The sequence below is a fragment of the Giraffa tippelskirchi genome, chromosome 11 (assembly GCF_054371585.1).
Source record: "Giraffa tippelskirchi isolate mGirTip1 chromosome 11, T2T-mGirTip1v1.2.pri, whole genome shotgun sequence".
Taxonomy (NCBI): Eukaryota; Metazoa; Chordata; class Mammalia; order Artiodactyla; family Giraffidae; genus Giraffa; species Giraffa tippelskirchi.
In genome coordinates, this window is record NC_137285.1 from 19,121,848 (window position 1) to 19,142,607 (window position 20,760).

General features: G+C 41.7%; 2 protein-coding genes across 6 annotated transcripts; both read right to left on the minus strand.

Moving 5' to 3' along the window:
• Positions 1-4: 4 nt before the first annotated feature.
• On the minus strand, positions 5-18,675 carry DIABLO (diablo IAP-binding mitochondrial protein). Of its 5 annotated transcripts, none has more exons than XM_081540136.1 (6): positions 18,585-18,675; positions 17,623-17,749; positions 13,908-14,039; positions 10,599-10,709; positions 10,312-10,408; positions 5-904 (listed from the first exon to the last, which is right to left on the minus strand). In XM_081540136.1, exons 1-6 carry the CDS (start codon positions 18,632-18,634, stop codon positions 705-707), a joined length of 717 nt encoding a protein of 238 aa, XP_081396262.1. In that variant the 5' UTR covers positions 18,635-18,675; the 3' UTR covers positions 5-704. The 5 variants fall into 5 exon arrangements, with proteins under 5 accessions (XP_081396262.1, XP_081396264.1, XP_081396265.1 ...); XM_081540138.1 differs by lacking the exon at positions 18,585-18,675 and adding an exon at positions 17,998-18,409; XM_081540139.1 differs by lacking the exon at positions 17,623-17,749.
• Positions 18,676-18,780: 105 nt separating this feature from the next.
• LOC145525949 (uncharacterized) lies at positions 18,781-19,606 on the minus strand. The gene has a single exon (XM_081540141.1). It carries the CDS (start codon positions 19,224-19,226, stop codon positions 19,092-19,094), a length of 135 nt encoding a protein of 44 aa, XP_081396267.1. The 5' UTR covers positions 19,227-19,606; the 3' UTR covers positions 18,781-19,091.
• Positions 19,607-20,760: the final 1,154 nt, after the last annotated feature.

Below are 20,760 nucleotides of genomic sequence, written 5' to 3' on the forward strand. Positions count from 1 at the left end.
AACATTTTCTTTTTTAAATGCAAAAAAAATTTATTTTCCTTCAGATACAATAGAGAAACTCCAAGCAAAAAAGGAAGTGAGAAGCGTGTGTTGGGATAAGTCCTGTTGTGAGCACCAGGTAAACACTCCATATTCAGTCCCTTAAGAACAATGGACTTTTGGCTCCTCGGCCTGAGATATCCTTACAGGGCACTGGGGCCAGGTCACAGAAGGCATTAGAAACACTCAACACAAAGAAATCTTATAAACAGGACAGTCTCCCCTTTCCCCCCAAACTCACGTCCCTATGAAGGAGCAAATACTGAATCATATTAGAAAATGTAAATAAGATGGGAAAACTGAGGTTAAACAGCTACTGAACTTGTGGACATGACAGAGAAGGCCCCCTCTCTCTGGCCAGACTGGTGAAATGCTCTGGGTGGGAGGTAAAAAGATCCATGGGTAGGTGAGAGGGCAACTCTGCTGAGTGGGGTGAAATGTTAAATAGGTTGTAGTGCCCATGGGCTAAGAGCCAGGTCCAGTACAAGCCTGAGATGGTGGGGACAGGGGTCAGGCACTCACAGCTCACAACGACCTCTGGTCTGATGGGCCCAGGCAGGACCTGCCACTCTGTGCAGAGGAAGCTGTGCTAACCCGGAACCAGGTGGCGTCTGCCCTTGCCTTCCCCAGGCCGAGCGGGCAGACCTGAGCAGCAGTGTGGGCCCTCAATCCTCACGCAGGTAGGCCTCCTGCTCCTCCGGCTCGGCCCTCTCGTTCCCATCCTCCTGGGTTTTCTGTCGGAGTTCTTCTGTCTGTGCTTCTGCCAACTTGGTTTCTGCCTTCTGGGAAAGCTGGCGTACCTCCTGCACCTGCGATTTCACCAGCTGGATGTGACTCCTGGCTGTTATAGAGGCCTGGTCTGCGCCTGCCGGAAGATGGGGCATTTATGCTGAGTGGACACCAGGAAAGCCTGGGGGCTCTTTGTGGTTGTACCTGAGCCCTCCCTGCCGAGTAGAGAACCTTCTATCTCCATATGCAGGTCTCTGTTTTCCTCTCTATTGTCAAAACCCTGGCACTTTCCTCCAGCTATCAGCAGTCGTCATAATTATCAAATGCAATTCCACAATCATCTTTATAGCTGCACAGCTCTTAGAATAGGCGTTTTAAGATTTTAATTTTTTTTTAAAATTTTTTGATGTGGACCATTTTTAAAGTCTTTATTGAATCTGTTATAAGATTGCTTCTGTTTTATGTTTTAGTTTTTTGGCCCAGAGGCATGTGGGGTTTAACTCCCTGCCAGGGATTGAACCCTCACCCCCTGCATTGGAAGGCGAAGTCTTAACCACTGGACCACCAGGGATGTCCCAAGATTTTAATTTTTTAAACTACATTCAAGTAATACATTTCTACTTGACAAATGAAGAGATCACTAACAATTGTCAAAGCTCTTTTGGAAGTTTAAAGAGCATCTTTCTCATCCTTTAAAATGTTGCTGCTGCTGCTAAGTCGCTTCAGTCGTGTCCGACTCTGTGCGACCCCATAGACGGCAGCCCACCAGGCTCCGCCGTCCCTGGGATTCTCCAGGCAAGAATACTGGAGTGGGTTGCCAGTTCCTTCTCCAGTGCATGAAAGGGAAAAGTGAAAGTGAAGTCGCTCAGTCGAGTCCGACTCTTAGCGACCCCATGGACTGTAGCCTACCAGGCTCCTCCGTCCATGGGATTTTCCAGGCAAGAGTACTGGAGTGGGGTGCCATTGCCTTCTCCGTTTAAAATGTTACTATCTACTAATTAATACTAGATGGGCTGTTGTTCAATTCATGAACCACTGACTAATGCCAATTAATCTTTTTTAAAAGGTACTGTATTCACATGGAATACACAGGAAAAAATTGACTCTAAATTGACATAATGGCACAAATGGTATTTACTGAACATATTTTACAGTTTTATTTTTGAGTGCTATCATTTTATTGATACCTGTTGCTAGTGTATTTCATCATATGAAAGTGAAAGTCACTCAGTCGTGTCTGACTCTTTGCGATCACATGGACTACACAGTCCATGGAATTCTCCAGGCCACAATGCTAGAGTGGGTGAGCCATTCCCTTCTCCAGGGGATCTGCCCAACTCAGGGATAAAATCCAGGTCTCCCGAATTGCAGGTGGATTCTTTACCAGCTGAGCCACCAGGGAAGCCCATATAGATGTGCATATTTAATTCATCTACAGAACACTTCAGCAGTTCTTTTCTATCTTATTGCATTAAAGAGAACCTTTAGTACAATGTTGAAAGGTAGTGGAGAACAGCAGGCACCCTTATTTCTGATATTGATGGAAATGTTTCTCATATGTCACTATGATGTATGGCTACTTTTATCATGTTAGGAAAACTATAATTGTACTTAATTTAGATTTAAATCATAAATGGACACTACATTTTACTGAAGCTTCTTGGGACATACACTGATATGATTACAGAGGTGGCTTTTCTCCTTAAATCTACTGTAGATAAGTAGTGAATTAAATGTTCATAGGTTTTTGGGTTTTTTCACTATATGTACATAAGATCTTTTAAAATTTATTGAAGTATAGTTGATTTACAATGTCTTAATTACTGCTGCACAGCAACGTGATTCAGTAATACATATATTCTTTTTGCAAATATTCTTTTCCATTATGGTTTATCATAGGATACTGAATATAGTTCTCTGTGTAATACAGTAGGACCTTGTTGTTTATCCATTCTATACACAAAAGCTTATATCTGCTAATCCCAACCTCCCAGTCTATCCCCTCGGCAACTACCAGTCTGTTCTGTGTCCACGTTTCTGTTTCATAGATAGGTTCATTTGTGTCATATTTTACATTCCACATATAAGTGATATAGTATGTGTGTTTTTCTCCTTCTTACTTAGTATGATAATCTCTAGTTGCATCCATGTTGCTGCAAACGGCATTCATTCTTTCTTTTTTATGGCGGAGTAGTATTCTGTTGTATATATGTACCCCTATCTTCTTTCTCCATTCATCTGTGATGGATATGTAGGTGGTTTCCATGTTTCCGCTATTGTAAATAGTGTCGCTGTGAACACAGGGTTGCATGGATCTTTTTGAATTATAGTTTGTCTGGGTACACACCCAGGAGTGGGATTGCTCCATCATATGGTAGTTCTTCCTTTTCTGAGTAATCTCCATGGTCTTCTATAGTGGCTACACCAACTTACATTCCCACCAACAGTATGTGAGGGTTCCTTTTTCTCTACACCCGCTCCAGCATTTGTTTTTTGTAGACTTTTTAATGATTGCCATTCTGACTGGTGTGAGGTGGTACCTCGTTCTAGTTCTGATTTGCATTTCTCTAATAATTAGTGATTGTTGAGCATCTTTTCATGTGTGTATTGGCCATATGTATTTCTTTGGAGAAATATCTACTTACATGTTCTGCCCATTTTCTGACTGGGTTTTCTTTTTGTTGCCGTCATTGCACTGTATGAGCTGTTTGTATATTTTGGAAATTAAATCTTTGTCGGTTCACATTGTTTGCAATTATTTTCTACCATTCTGTAGGCTGTCTTGTTTGTTTCCTTTGTTGTGCAAAAGCTTGTAAGTTTGACTATGTCCCATTTATTTACTTTTGTTTTTATTTGTACTGCCTTGGGAGGCTGATCTAAGAAAACATTGGTATGATTTATGTCAGAGAATGTTTTGCCTATGCTCTCTTGATAGATTTTTTTTCCCAACGTTGAATTAAAATTGTATTTGAAGGTATATGGCAATTTTTATTTATATCTATCCACAAGTGACACTGAGCTGTAGGTTTTTTGTTCTAGTGCTAGTCTAGTCCAGTTTGGGTTCAGGCCTATGGTGGCTTTGGTGGTGGTGGTTTAGTAACTAAGTTGTGATTGACTCTTCTGCAACCCCATGGACTGTAGCCCACCAGGCTCCTCTGTCCACAGGATTTCTCAGGCAAGAATATTGACGCTCAACATCACATAATTATTAGAGAAATGTAAATCAAAACTATAATGAGGTACCACCTCACACCAGTGGGTTGCCATTTCCTTCTCCAAGGGATCTTCCCAACCCAGGGATCGAACCCACGTCTCCTACATTGGCAAGCGTATTCTTTATACCATGGAAGCCCATGGTGGCTTTAGACGGTTATAATAGTTGGGAGGCTTGTCATCATTTTCTGATACACTTTCTGTAACACAGGATTCATGTTTCTTGAAGATTTGATAAAACTCTCCCACAAAACTGCATGGACTTAGTGTCTAATTTGGGGGCACAGATTTTTATGAATATTGTTTCAACTTTTGTGGCCACTCCTCTTGCTTTGATTCTTCCTGGCCCAACTTAGGATTTACATAAATATCATAATATTCTCTTATGATTAAAAAAAATTCCCTAATAGCTCTTTCTGGGTTTCCCTGGTGGTCCAGTGGTTAAGAATCCACTTGCCAATGCAGGGGACATAGGTTTGATCCTTGGTCGGGGACGATTTCACATGCTGAGGGGCGACTAAGCCTGTGTGCTACAGCTTCTGAGCCCGTGCTCTAGAACCTGTGCTCTGCAATGAGAAGCCACCACAATGAGAATCCTGAGTGCCAAAGATTGTGCACCAAAGACCCAGTGCAGCCAAAAACAGATAAACTATAATAGCTCTTTCTGATGTTACTTCTGCTCTCTAAAACCTATACTTACTAAACCTTATTTTCTTTATTCTTTACAAGGAACTGGGTTTTTTGCCTTTTCAACTATCTCTTTTTAGTCGTCTTAGACCTTTTATTCTACACTGTCTGAATTTATTTGCTTTTCCTAACTTACTGGGCTAAAAGTTTATTTTCAGTACCTCTTGGTACAGGGAACATTACCTGTCATTTATGGTTGCTGTGCTTTGTATTTATCACAGGCACCTTTAAATAAGGGGTCCATTTCTATTTAAGAGCTACTTTGTCTACAACACTCTAGGTCTCTGCTATTAATGAGACTTGTCATGATAGTTCTGTGTACTTTCAAATTTCCATTTTTCTTTTCTGAGGTATAGCTGATTTACAACAGTATAGAAGTTTTAGGTGTACAACATAACTATTCACAACTTTTAAAGGTTCTAAACCACTTAGTTATTATCATATTATAATAATGTATTATGTACAGCTCTATTTCTCGTGCTGTACATCTTTGTAGTTTATTTTATACATAGTAGTCTGTACCTCTTCATCCCCTTCCCTCTCCCCACTGGTAACCACTAGTTTGTTCTCTACCTGAGTCTGTTTTGTTACATTCACTAGTTTTATTTTTTAGATTCCACACGTAAGTGATATACAGTACTTGTTGGTGTCTGACATTTTACTAAGCCTAAACCCTGCCAAGTACAGCCAAACTGTTGCAAATGGCAAAATTTCATTCTTTTGTGGCTGAGTAAAATCCCATGGACAGAGGAGCCTGGTGGACTTCCGTCTATGGAGTCTCAGAGTCAGACACGACTGAAGCGACTTAGCAGCAGGAGCAGTATCCACACACACCACATCTTGATCAATTCATCTGCTGATGGACACTTAGGTTGCTTCCAAATCTTGGGTATTGTAAATAATGCTATGAACATAGGAGCGCATACATCTTTTCAAATTCATAGTTTAGATTTCTTCAGATTCATACCCAGGAGTAGAAAGTAATTAGGGCTTCCCAGGTGGCGCTAGTGGTAAGAATCCGCCTGCCAATGCAGGAGATGTAAGAGAAATGGATTTGATCCCTGGGTTGGGAAGATCCCCTAGAGGAGGAAATGGCAACCCATGCCAGTATTCTTGCCTGGGAATCCTCATGGACAGAGGAGCCTGGCAGGCTACGTTCCATAGGGTTGCACGAGTTGGACAGGACTGCAGCAACTTACCACACATGCACACAGCACAGAAAGGAACTGCTGGATCATATAGCAGTGGGTTTGTTCTGGCTGTGCTGCACACAGCAAAAAGGAAAAAAAAAGACTGTGGGATTTTAGTTCTCTCACCAGGGACTGAACCTGTGCCCTTGGCAGTGAAAATGTGGAGTCCGAACCACTGGGCAGCCACGAATTCCCAGTTTTATTATTTATTTTTACAATTCTTTAAAAAAAATGTTTTGAGTAGTTGATTTACAATGGTGTGTTAGTTTCAGGTGTACAATAAAGTAAATCAGCTACCCATATACATCTATCTACTTTTCCTTAGATTCTTTTCCCATATAGGTTACTACAGACTGTTGAGTTCCCTGTGCTATACAGTAGGCCCTTATTAGTTACCTATTTTACATATAGTAGTATGTATGTGCCAGTCCTAAGCTTCCAATTTATCCCTACTCTCAACCTTTTCCTCTGGAAACCATAAGTTTGTTTTCTATATTTGTGACTCTATTTCTGTTTCGTAAGTTCTTTTGTCTTTTTTTTGGTTCTATGTATGAGCGATACGGTATACTGCTTTCTGACTTCGCTAAGTATGACTCTCTCTAGATCCATCCATGTTGTTGCAGTATTATTTCATTCTTTATTATGGCTGAGTTATATTCCACTGTATGGATGTACCACATCTTTCTCATTGCTATAGCTGCTCCTATTGTGGAGCATGGGCTCTAGGGCATGTGGGCTCAATGATTGCAGTTCCCAAGCTCTAGAGCACAGGCTGAGATGCTCCCTGACATGTGGGATCTTCCTGGACCAGGGAACAAACCTACATGTCCTGAATTGGAAGCAGATTCTCTACCACTGAGCCACCAGGGAAGCCCAGTATGTACCACATCTTTATCCACTCCTGTTGACGGATAGTTTGGTTGCTTCCAGATCTTACCTATTATAAGTGGTGCTGTAGTCAATATTGGTATGCCTGTATTTTTTTGAATTATGGTTCTCGCCGGATATATACCCAAGAGTGGGATTGCTGGATCATATGGTAGTCCTATTTTTAGTTTTTTAAGGAACCTCCATACTATTCTCCAAAGTGGTTGTACCAATTTTTCATTCCCACCAACAGTGTAGAAGGGTTCCCTTTACCCTTTCAGCATTTATTGTTTGTAAATTTTTGATGATGGCCAGTGTGAAGTGACATCTCATTACAGTTTTGATTTGTATTTCTCTAATTAGTGATGCTGAGCATCTTTTCATGTGCTATTGGCCATATGTATTTCTTCTTTGGAGAAATATCTACTTGACTGTTTTTTGATTGGGTTTTTTTGTTGTTGTGTTGTATGAGCTGTTTGTAAATTTTGGAGATTAATCCTTTGTGATTGCTTCATTTGCAAGTATTTTCTCCCACACTGAGGGTTTTCTTTTTGTTTATGAGTTCCTTTGCTATGCAAAAGCTTTTGTCTAATTAGGTCCAATTTGTTTTTATTTTCATTATTCTAGGAGGTGGATCAAAAAAGATATTGCTGCAATTTATGTCAGAGAGTGTTCTGTGTTTTCCTCTAAGAGTTTTATCATATCCAGCCTTACATTTAGGACTTTAAATCCATTTTGAGGTTATTTTTGAGTATGGTGTTAGGGATTGTTCTAATTTCATTCCTTTACTTGTAGATGTCGTTTTCCCAGCACCACTTCTTGAAGAGACTGTCTTTTCTCCACTGTGTATTCTGGCTTCCTTTGTCATAGATTAGCTGACCACAGGTGTGTAGGTTTATTTTTATTTGGAGGAACCACAATACTGTTTACCACAGTGGCTACACCATTTGACAGCGTCACCAACAGTGTACTAGGGTTCCCTTTTTTCCACTTTCTCACCAACATTTGTTATTTATGATCCTTTTTGATAATAGCCATGCTGACAGGTGTGAGGTGATATCTCATCATGGTTTTGGTTTGCATTTCCCTGATGCTTAGTGACGCTGTGAATCATTTCATGCACCTGTTGGCCATCTATATGTCTTTGGAAAATCGTTCAGGTCTTCTGTCCACTTTTAAATCAGGTGTGTTTTTTTTTTCTTATATTGAGTTGTGCAAGTTAAATTTCCATTTATTTTTGGTGAGGAAGGGGATATCAAGTAATTTTCTGAGTCTTTGTCACTTGGCATAAAAATCAATTTTTGTACATGTTTATATACTATTTGTATTTGAGGTTTTTTTTGGGAGGGGGGAGGGCAACATTTTGTATTTAGTATATGTATTTGGTTAGGCTTTTAAAAAAAATCATCCTGTTCCAACACCTAATAGCTTTTTTTTTTTAATAGTTTTGACCTGTGAGCCTGAGATGTGTGCAAAGCTCCATTTCTTCTTGTAAATCTACCAGATTTTGCCTTATTAGGCACACATTTCAAGAGTGATGTCTTGATAAACTGTTCTGTCCCTTTTAATGCTTTCTGTCTTGAATCCCTCTTCTAACACTGCTCTGTCACCTTTTTGCTCAGCTTTCTTTTTGATAATATTTCAGTTTATCTTCTTAAAATACCCATGTTTTAGATGTGCCTCTGTAAACAGTTTTAGCTAGAATTATTTTTTAATACGAAGTATCATTTAGTAAGTAAATTTTATTCTTTATTGTGATTACTGATGGTTGAATATGTTCCTTTACTTTGCATTTTCTAATTAACAGGCTTTATTTCTTCAACCTTTAGCCTTAACTGAATTTATTAAGTTTTCTTTGTCCCTTCCCCCAATTATTCTTGAAGTGTTTAACAATGTCTAATGTTAAGCCAATGTCTCCCTTCTCAAACAACGAAGCTTAGCGTGCTTTCGCTGCTTTCCCAAACTGATTTGATTACTTAAAAATTTAACATTCAGAGGTTCTGACAAGTTGTACTAAATTTTGTTCATTATTTTTGTATCTCAGGTGCTTCTAATTTTTTTTAAACACTTTTTCCAGAAAGCACATGCAGCTGGTAAATCTTGAGTCTTTGTAGAAAGGTCTTTCCCTCTTACATTTTAATTATATTTGAATGGTTATTGATTTGTCACCTTGTATCTTAGGGTTGCAGCTATCCTTCCTCTGGGGCTTATCTTATGGCTCAGAAGGTAAAGAATCTACCTGCAATGCAAGAGACCAATGGGTTTGATCCCTGGATCAGGAAAATTCCCTGGAGAAGAATGGCTACCCACTCCAGCATTCTTGCCTGGAGAATTCCATGGACAGAGGAGCCTGGTGGGTTACAGTCCATGGGGTCAAAAAGAGTTGGACACAACTAACATACACACACATATACCTCCTTTGTAAGTATTCTATTTTTTTCTTATAGTTTTTAGGATTTTTCTTTGTATATTTTACATTCTGAATATTTTTTTGCCATGTGAGATACACTTATATTTTAAATTCTGTTCAGAACCTCTGTGAGCCCTTTCAGTCAGTTCTGGGAAAATCTCCTTTTCTTAGATAATGCTTGTAGTTTACTTTCCCTCTTTTCTCCTGCTAGATCTTAAGCTGGCCTAGTGAGTGGCAAAAGCTGCCTGGCGATGTCCTCAGCAAGTCTCCCTCTTCATTGTACCTGGAAACCCTGGTCCCATCTTTGGTGTGCCACTAATGCTATTTTACGCTTCTGTTGTTTTGTTCTTCATTCCAGTCCTATTTGCAGAATCTCTCGATTCTTCGGCATTAGTTAACTAAGAATTCTTTCTGTATTTACTTAAAACATCTTTTAAGATTTCAGGAAACAAAAACATTTCGACAAACCAGTTTCTTAAGAATTTTTATGATGACATAGTTTGGGACCATTCAGGTAAGATGGCAAATGAGGATTTCCCTCAAAATACATTAGAAAATCATTCAACCTCAAGCCCACTGGATGGACAGTGATGGTTAAAAAACTCCTGGTGAATGGGACACCATTCTATACTGGGAGGCACTAAGGTCGAGAGGATGACGCCCTGGCTACCAGGGACAAAGGCTTTAGGATTTGACCTAACTTGCTGAATCCCAGCTTGGCTGCTTACTTACTGGGTACCACAGCATGCTCGGTTAATTATTTAACCCCCTCTATCTGCCAGTTTCTTCATCTGTAAAGTGGGAATGATAACAATAATCCTACTTTAAAAGAACTGCAGGGATTAAAAGTATCTATAAAATGTTTACCACAAAGCCTGAGATACAGATAATATTCACAGATTATCTGGGTTATTAAAAAGTAAAATCCTTAACTATTTGGAAGCAAGCAAAATTTCCAACTGACAGTTTTATTATTTTTCATTTTCTAGATACCACCTAGCTTCTACTGGTCTGGTCTACAGGGGCATTAATTTTTTCTTTGTGTAAATGAAAACAATATTGATTAATATGCTGGAAACGGGAACATTTTCTCACAAAGTAAGAGCCACAGTATCCCTCATTTTTCGGCTAGATGAAAACTCCAACAGCACCTCTACAGTAGAAACTTTAACCTACCAGTTTGGTAGGCAGCTTCTGCTGCCATCTCTGAAAGACTAACTGCAGTCATCCAGGTGGTTTCCAACTTCAGGTACTCTTGTTGTTTTGAAGTCATCTATAAATTAAACAAAAGCGCTTCAGACAACATGATTTTTCATTAGTATTAACCATATTTAAATGGACTTCTTCAGTTCAATAGCAGTTTGAGAGGACAGTCACTGGTAAAACACCTTCATTCAATAATTTAGATACCACAATGAGGTAGGAGCACTAACACGGAATAATCCGAGTAACTCTCTGCTTACCTCAACTCTGGCTCCTATGATCACCTGCCACACTTCATCTTCCTCCTGTGAATTCATTTTCCCAAGTAAACTTGTGTATTGTCGGTACAGAGAAATTAAGGTATAAACAGCCTACAAATACAGAACAAATTAGTAAAATAAGTGAGGTGTACTAGGGTGAGACTTACATCTCAATGTGATGGAAGTCCCATTGCTGCAAACTGGCTGTTCAGTCCTTCTGTCTCATTGAACTTCACTACTGTATGAAGTAAAGGTGTTATCTTAGGACATCAATGTCTCTTGTTAACTTTTGTGTTTTAAAATCTTGTTAGCAATTCAGACAAAGAGAACAAAATGCAGATGGAAAACTCAGAAGGCTGAGAATAAAGCTGCTGGAAAATGAAGGTAAAGAAACATATATATTACTTTAAATGATTCTGATTATCCATATACTCTATCAGATCAGTGGCTTTCCAACTATCCTCACCCAGAAGCCCCTGGTGTTGCTGGCAGCCCCAGCTGAACCAGATCAGCGTGCTCCCCGTCTTATATACTGAGCTGCTATATTTAAAATTTTTCTTTTAAAAAGGGTTCCTGGACAATGAGGCAAACCACAGCCCTTTCCCTAAAGTGTGCCATCTGCAGGGACCCTACATTAAATGAGGATCAGCAAAACCAATTTAAAAAGATATATGCACCCCTATGTCTACAGCAGCCCTATTTATAGTAGCCAATGTATGGAAGCAACCTAAATGTCCACTGACAGATAAATGGGTAATGATGATGTGGATATACAATGAGATATTACTCAGCCGCAAAAAAGAATGGAATAATGCCATATGCAGTAACATGGATGATCATACTAAGTGAAATAACCCAGAAAGAGAAAGCCATATATTCACATATATGTGGAGTCTAAAAAAAAAATGATACAAATGAACTTATTTACAAAAAGAAAGACTCACAGAAATACAGACTTGTGGTTGCCAATGGGGAGAGGGTGGGTGGGTGAGGGATGGATTGGGAGTTTGGGATTCGCAGAAGCAAACCATTATATAGAGAATGGATAAACAACAGAGTCCTACTATATAGCACAGGGAACTAAATTCACTACCCTGTGATAAGTCATAATGGAAAAGAATATGAAAAATGTGTGTATATATACATACATATAAAAACTGAATCACTTGCTATATAGCAGTAATTGACACTGTAAATCAACTATACTTCAATAGAAAAACTAAAGTGAATAAATAAAAAGTAATAAAGGCCATATATGACAAACCTACAGCTAACATCATACTCGATGAAAAGCTGAAACCATTTCCTCTGAGATCAGGAACAAGACAAGGATGTCCATTCTCGTCACATTTACTCAATATAGTTTTGGAAGTCCTAGTCATAGCTATCAGAGAAGAAAAAGAAAAGGAATCCAAACTGGAAAAGAAGAAAGACTGTCACTGTTTGCAGATGACATGATACTATACATAGAAAATCCTAAAGGTGCTACCAGAAAACTATCAGAGCTCATCCATCAATTTGGTAACGTTGCAGGATACAAAATTAATACACAGAAATCCCTTGCATTCCTATACACTAACAACAAAAGATCAGAGAGAGAGATTTAAGGAAACAATCCCATTTACCACTGCAACAAAAAGAATAAAATACCTAGCAATAAACCTAAGGCAAAAGACCTATACTCAGAAAATGTAAGATACTGATGAAAGAAATCAAAGATGACACAGATGAGAGACATACACCATGTTCCTGGATTGGAAAAATCAGTACTGTGGAAATGACCATACTATCCAAAGCAACCTATAGATTCAATGCAACCTCAATCAAATTGCCACAGGTATTTTCACAGAATTAGAACAAAAAATTTTACATTTTATATGGAAACACAAAAACCCCCAAATAGTGAAAGCAATCTTGAGAAACAAGAATGAGGCTGGAGGAACCAGGCTCCCTGACCTCAGACTGAACTACAGAGTTAGAGTAATTAAAATAATATAGTACAGAAATATAGATAATAAAATAGGATTAGAAAGTTCAGAGATAAACCCACAAACTATGACCACCTAATCTATGACAAAGACGGCAAGAATATACAATGGAAAAAAGAGAGTCTCTTCAATAACTGGTGCTGGGAAAACAAGACAGCTACATGCAAAAGAATGAGAACACTCCCTAACACCATACACAAAAAATAAAATGGATTAAAGACCTAAATGTGAAGCCAAATACTATAAATTGCTCAGAGGAAAATACAGGCAGAACAGTCCTTGACATACATCAAAGCAAGATCTTTTTTGATCCACTGCCTAGAATAATGAAATTAAACAAATAGAGTCTAATTAAAGCTTTTGCACAGCAAAGGAAACCATAAACAAAACTAAAATCCCTCAGCACGGGGAAAATATACGCAAATGAAGCAACTGACAAGAGATTAATCTCCAAAGTATACAAATGGCTCATGCAGCTCAATATAAAAAAAAACAACCCAATCAAAAAATGAACAGACCTAAATAGACATTTCTCCCAAAAAGACATACAGATGGCCAAAAAGCACATGAAAAGATGCTCAACATTACTAATTAGAGAAATGCAAACTACAATGAGGTATCACCTCACATTGTCAGAATGGCCATCATTAAAAAAATCTATAAACAAACTGGAGAGGGTGTGGAGAAAAGGGGACCCTCCTACACTGATAGTGGGAATGTAAACTGGTACAACCACTATGGAGAACAATACGGAGGTTCCTTAAAAAACTAGAAATAGAAATACCATATGACCCAACAATCCCACTCTTAGGCATATATCCAGAGAAAATCATAATTTAAAAGAAGGCATATACTTATAAACGTTCACTGTAGCGCTATTTACAATAGCCAAGACATGGAAGCAATCTAAATGTCCATCAACAGAGAAATAGATAAAAAAGATGTGGTATATAAATACAATAGAATTATTCAGTCATAAAAAGGAATGAAATAGTACCATTTGCAGGGATATAGATGGATCTAGAGAGTGTCATTCAGAATGAAGTAAGTCAGAAGGAGAAAAAAAATCGCCTAATATTGCTTATATGTGCCATCTAGAAAAATGGTACAGGTAAACTGATTTGCAAAGCAACTTTTTTTGGTCAAGGGCCAGATCTGTTTGCAACTATTCAACTCATGAAAGCAGTCATAGACAATACACAAACAAATGAACCTGGTCATGCTCCAAACTACAAACACAGGCAAGACTGGATTTGATCTGTGAGCCATAGTTTGCTAACGATGGATTTAGATGATCAAGACTTAATGAGGAGACACTTACCTTAGTATATTCAGTGATTGCTTCAATCAATGCATATGTGGTCTGAGAGAGAAAGGTAGAGGTGCTATCCGTTACCAAAGACACAGCCCTCCTCATTAATGCATCGTTACTAAGAGAATGAGGCTCCGGTTTCTGAAAGACACAAACATTTTTACTTAACTTTTAACCTAAAGCTCAAGCTGAGATCACAGCCAAGGGAAAAACGTTAATTCTCACACTGCAACTACACTCTGCTACTTCTGTGTTAACTTTTTCTTTTTAAGCTTTATTTGCGCTATTAAAGATAACATATGAAAATGATTCTACAGTATGCTTTCTACCTACTTTTATTCATCATTTTCTGCTCCAAACAGCAAAGTATTCCTTTTTATAAAAGACTAGTACTTACAATCACAAATTTCACCAAGTTGTGATTCTTCATTACCACAGTGCTAGATGCTTGGGATATAAAGATAAGAATCTTAAACATTTCAGATGAAGGAGGAGGAGTTGGAGCTAAGAGTGAACTAGAAAATTAATACAATCAAGTACCATGGGTGCTATGGAAGAAGTTTGGAAGGGTGCACATAAGGGAGCAATCACATCTATGTTAAATGAGAATAGTTTAGAAAAGGTTTCACAGAGTTGATAAGGAGTTAAGCTGAGCCTAAGAAAGTAAACGGCTGGTGGAGAGAGCAAATCCCTCTTGACTGAGCTGTACAGTCTTGGTTGGGGGAAGCGAGGAGACTCTTTCCTCTGACCTCAGCTGTTGTATTTGAAAAAAACAAAAACCAGTATAACCAGCTCATGAGTTAAGGGGGCTGTGACCACCTTGATTAAATATTGGCAACTGTGATGACTCTCCCCTTTTTCTCCCTCAGCAGAGGACTTATTGTATCAGAACTAACAAACCAATCCCTCTATCATCTGTTATCTCATTTTTGCTATTTAGAGCATAAACACACTGAGGGGGCCTGGGTTTGATCCCTGATCCGGGAACTAGATCCAACATGTGGCAACTAAGAGTTCACATGCCACCATAAAGATCAAAGATCTCATGTGCTGCAACTAAGACCTGGTGCAGCCAAAAAAAGATACATGAATAAACCATGAATTATATTTATCACACTTATATTTCATTCAATCAAGTAAATAAGAATTTATTATGTACCTTGCATTGAGGAGCTAGAGAGCAAAGAATGATATCCTCTCTGCTCATGAAATGCTAACTTTAACTTATTCTGGTAAGTTAAGTCTTCATAATACCCTCCATTTTTAAAAAAAATAAATTTATTTATTTTTATACCATGTTCAGTTGTGTCTGACTCTTTGCAACCCCATGGACTGTAGCCCACCAGACTCTTCTGTCCATGGGATTTCCTAGGCAAGAATACTGGAATGTGTTGCCATTTCCTCCTCCAGGGGACCTTCGCAACCCAGGGGTCAAACCCTGGTTCTCCTGTGTCTCCTGCACTGCAGGCAATTGTTTACCTGCTGAACCATCAGGAAAGCCTATTTATTTTTGGCTTCATCAAATGCCTTCCATTTTATAATGCTTATTTACTTGTCCCTCACAACAGTCCAGGTATTATTATGTCTTTTTTTAAGATGAGGAAATGGAAGCTCGGAATAGTTATGTAACTCTTTCCAAAAGCACTCATCTAGACCTCAAACCAAACTTTCTCACTCCAAAGTTTCCTTTGTATTCTGCTGACTCAGAGTCAAATGGATTATCACCAAATATCAAAATATACAACATAAGTGGTCAGAAAAGGGAGGTCATTGCTGTCAAGTAACTAGGAAGGCTTTAAAAAGAGGTGGGGGAGTTCCCTTGTGGTCCAGTGGTTAAGGATCAGTCAGCCAATGGAGGGGACACAAGTTCAGTCTCTGGTTGGGGAAGACTCCACGTGCCGGTGAGGCAGCTAAGCCCCTGTGTCACAACTACTGAGCCTGCGCTCTAGAGCCTGTGCTCTGCAACATGAGAAGCCACTGCAGTGAGAAGCCTACACACAACAAGAGAGTAGCCGCTGCTCACCGAAACTAGAGAAACCCTGAGAGCAGCAATGAAGACCCAGCACAGCCAAAATGAATAAATAAATAAGTTAAAAAAAAAACAACACAGGGTGGGATTTGCGTCTGAAGACAAGTAGGATTAGAATGGACAGGTATCCTGGGTTAGATGAAACGAGGAGAATATATATGATGCAAGCAGGGGATATTTGGAAATCTAGCCTGGTTGCTGAACTGTGAGGAAGTTCTCTGGATTTTAGTTTTGCGACACAGAATGGAGAGCCACTGTAGGCTCTGAAGAACAGAAGCGGCAATGCTATTCCTATAGGAGAGTGAGTTGAGGCTCCTGTTAACCAAAGGCTCCTGGCATCTGACCTAGAACTGAGTGAGGTAACTAGGGCTTGAGAACAATATACAAACTAGAAAGGAGAAACAAAAAAATCTTTTGGAGGAAGAAAGAAAAGGCTGTCCTAATTGTGACTGAAAATGATTTGGTGTCCAAGTAATAAGCATTTTTAGGTTAAAGATTCACCAGTATGCAGAGATGAAGGCCAAAGTAAGGCACAGAAAGCAAAGGGTTCATGAGTGAGCCTCAGAAGATGGTGAAAATACTTGTGAAAAAGGGAATTAATCTTGCTATTGTGACTAAACACACATTTAAGTATCAAGTACATTTTGCCAAAATGTTTGCTGGTTTCCTATTTAGTTCTTCCTGATAAAGTATATAACAAATGGTTTTAAAATAAGATATCACTTCCCTATCAGCTGTCTAGCTGACAGCTCCACTTAGACGTCATTTCCAAAACCGAACTCTTAAATTTCTTCCTCCCAAAACCCACTCCTCTCCATCCCAGTATCTGGCAACACCATTCTTTCAGTTGCTGAGGCCTTTTAAAACCACTGTAAATTAAGTTATATACTTCACGTCTAACCCAACAGCAACACCTGCTGACTGTCAGCCCACTTCTCCCCACCTGATTCAGGCCCACGATCATCTCATGCCTGGACCCCAGCTGGTCTTTTTAGTTTCACACAACAAACTTTAAAAACTTATGTCAGGGGTGGGAGGGAGGCTCAAGAAGGAAGGTATATGTATACTTATAGCTGATTCACACTGTTGTATGGGAGAAACCAACACAACAGTGTAAAGCAACTATCCTCCAATTAAACATAAATTAAAAAAAAAACTTATGTCAGACCATAATCTTATGTTAAAATCCTCTGTGGCTTCTTTATCATAATAAATTCCAACGCTTACAACGGCCCACAAAGTACAAACGTCAAAGTACATTTTGACCCTCCACTATCTGTGAGGTCATCTATTTTTCTCTCATTCCACTTTTTCCTCCTTCTCCTCTCCAGAATGAGACTTATAAAACCAGAAATCTTGATTTACTCTTAGTCTCTGTGTATGACACATAAAAATTGCCCCATAAAGTTTTCTTGAATGAAAAGATTATTGTTCTGTAATACATTCTTTTCTTTCTTCCCTCTTTATACAATTTGACCAACTTGATATACCAGTTTCTACCAAATGAGACCATCAAAATGAGAATATTAATATATCTTGCTCAGCCATGAAACGATGCTGATACAGTATAACATCACCTTGGGTTGGGGAGAGCACTGGGTAACATTCGAGCTTGTCAGATGCTTCATCGCCCGTTTGAGACTTCAGAGGACACAGTACACAAAGAGCAAAAACAGTGACAGGACAGTACTTCACCTGGGCAATAGGCACCGCACACAGGGTGACCCCAAATCCCACAGCCACCGTTTTGTGCCATGGTCTTATTAATTCCGAGAAACAGCGCTTCTTAAAATTAGCCACGACTGGAACACACTGTCTGTACCTAGAAACAGAAGTCAAGTTGAATAAGGCACAACCACCCATCTGTAACAACCGCTTCAATTTACGTGGAGGGGTTGGAGACTGGCGCCAGGCTGGAACTCAAATGACGACGTAGGGTGACTTTTCACAGGACGGGACTCAGTGGGCAGCGGGGCGGACTAAAAGGCCTGGACTCGCACGAACAGGCAATCGCTACTTGGCTCCCCCGCGCGGCAATGAGGGCGGATGGTGGTGGAGTTTAAGAGGTACCAGGTGTAGACGTGTTTTTGGTCTCAAAGTTTTTTAAAAACTCAGGCCCAAATAAAACGCTTCTGCAGGCAGGATTTAGCGCTGGTCCTCTGGCCTAGGCTGCAAGGGATCTGATGGTCCCTGTGACACGACGTGGAGCCCGCAGGCGCTGCGAGGGGAACAAGGCCCGCTGGGAAGCCGACCGAAACTCCTCCGCCCTCAGGGAAAACTCCCTCCAGCAAGCCAAAGCCAGCCCTAGCCTCTCCCCTTAATTCTCCCCTCTGACTTCAAAGGGCCAACAGAAGCCATTTCGCTGGCAGGCCGAGACGCCCCCAAAAGACAGCCCGAAGTTGGGGGGATGCTCTTTCGGCAGGTGGAACAACGAAAAAGTCGTCAGTGGGACATGTAGTCCGGGCTTGTCCCGGAGGCCTCTGACCCGGAGTAGGGGCGGGGCGTCCTCAGGCCTCCGGGAGGGGCGGGACGCCGTGACCCACTCGGCCGAGAAGCGAAGCGCGAGCCTGCAACGCTGCGGCTGCAGTCTGGTTACGGCGCTCTCAGCGTTCCCACTCTCCGTCCGACCCTGACCTCCTACACGACCGCAACAGTACCTGAAAAGCGAGGATACGCTACGAGAAAGCCAACTCCGCAGAGCCGCCATTCCGCGGCGGCAGGACGCCAGGCGCACACGCCGGAAGTGACGCCACTTCGTGAGCAGGGGGCGGGAAGCGGCCGCCTCTCGAGAGGGCTTAATCCCATGACCACGCCCCCCTCGAGAGCGCAGTCGGGATTGGACAGACGAGAAAAGGGGCGGGGCTGGAGGTAACGGCAGAAACGGCGTAGCCAGACACCTAACCGCCGGAGCTTCCGCGTGGGGTGGAGTTCGGTGGGGGGGCGGGGCGGATCCTGGGCTAGAGGGAGCCGAGCGAAGTCAGCCGTCGTGAGGGGTATTTGGACAGGGTCTCGGGTCCTCGCTTCTGGAGAGTTCTCTCGCTGGCTGGCCGTGCGGGTCCGTCAGGACAGAGGTCGGAGGCGGAGCAGCGCTCGTGAGGGCAGGTGGTTGGGGATGGGGGCGGGGCGAGAGGCGGGAGGGGCGGGGAGGCGGGCCGGCGGCGCTGTCACTTCAGCACCAGGAAGTAGGTGGTCCAACCCGCCAGCAGCAGCGCCCCGATGAGCACCGTGTAGCTGAGGAGCACGAAGGCCAGCAGCTCTCGCAGTAACTGCAGCACGTGGATGGTGGAAGAGGTCGGCATCGCCCTACACGGGAGGCCCGAGGACCTGCGGGGTGGGGGCACCCAGGAGACCCTGAGCACGCCGAGAGGACGGTTCTCTCTCTAGACCAACCTCCGCTGGACACTAAGCAAGCGCTACCGAGTCCGGCACCGTTAGAGGCAGTGTGGACACGGGGCTAGACTAGGACCTCTAAAAAGCACACACACCTTCCTAAGGCTAAGGAAGCCCAAAGTGCCGATTTTCTCCGTAACAGCCACGTGGACACTATCTGCATTTACATTATATAGTTCTTTTAAACTGAACGTTCTCCTCATTCTTTGGCTCCTGATCTGGATCTGAGCTCAGAGGGAAGCCTGGAGAGACTTCTCAGCTCCCGCTGCTGCCAATGGTCTTCATCTCCAGCCCTCTCCTCTCATCCACCTCCTGCATTTTTAATGATGTGAGTGTTGCTAATGGGCTGATGGAGTAAAGCTTGCTTTTTGCCATCATTCAAGCTGCAGCCCCAGCTGTCAGCGCTGCTTGGGGGGGTGGGGGTGGGAAGAGATCCTTTTGAGTAGGGGGAAAGCAGCGGGCCCTCACTGTAGCCCTTCGCAATTTCTCTGGCCCCAAGGCTTACCAGTTTACAAGTTTGAGGACTACTGCTTTGTGGCCAGGCATGCTTGCCCTTCTAGCCAGCCAGGATCGCAGGAGTGCCAAGAGGTGGGTATCAGTTTGACTCTGGGCTTATCTCTTTCCCCATCGTACTCTTGGCACCCGCTCCAGCCCTCTATCTTCCACCATGGATGGAATCAGATGGTAACAATTACAAACTAATTCTTTACCTCCACTGCTGCCCTGCCCAGCAACACCCCTCAGTGCCAGCCACCGACTTCCCTGTCTCCCCATTTCACTCACTCAGCAAAGTTTCCACGACTCCTCCACTGTGGCAGCTCCACGGTCCCTCTCCGGTCTGCTGTCCGAAGGTAGGCTTGTGTGCGCTCCAGCGATGTCCGCAGAGCTGAGGGACTTTCAGGCAGCAGCTGCACTCACCAACTAGGTGTGGTCTAGAGACCAATCACAATCTCCACGTGGTCCCCGAGCTCTCACGGAGCTGCGCACAGGCAAGTCCAGACCAGGCGGGGCACTGGCAGGCTTGCCCACCCTCTGCCTGTGTCACCATCACAGCAGCTCTGAGGTTGCCTACAAAAGCTCCTGCCTTAGAGGCGCCGAGCAAGTGGTACACAGGGGGGATTTCATGGCCCTCCTGCCTGGCTTTTCTAAACACTGTGGGTGGGATACAGTCCAGATTCTTTTCTAACAAACTCCCACAAAGAGCAGTCCCATCCTTGAGTCTCAGACAAGAAGAACTACTGTACATACAACATTCACTTATGACTGCCCAACTAAAGCAAAAACTTTAGCTTTATTTTTGTCTTAAAACATGAAATTTCAAGCATTTGTGTGAGAACCAGCTCAGAAAACCAAGAGCTCTCAAGTGCTTGATTGTAATTCAGAGTTGCAGTTTAGAGACTCATTATATAGACACCTTCGTAATGTACCCACTTCCAATTTCAA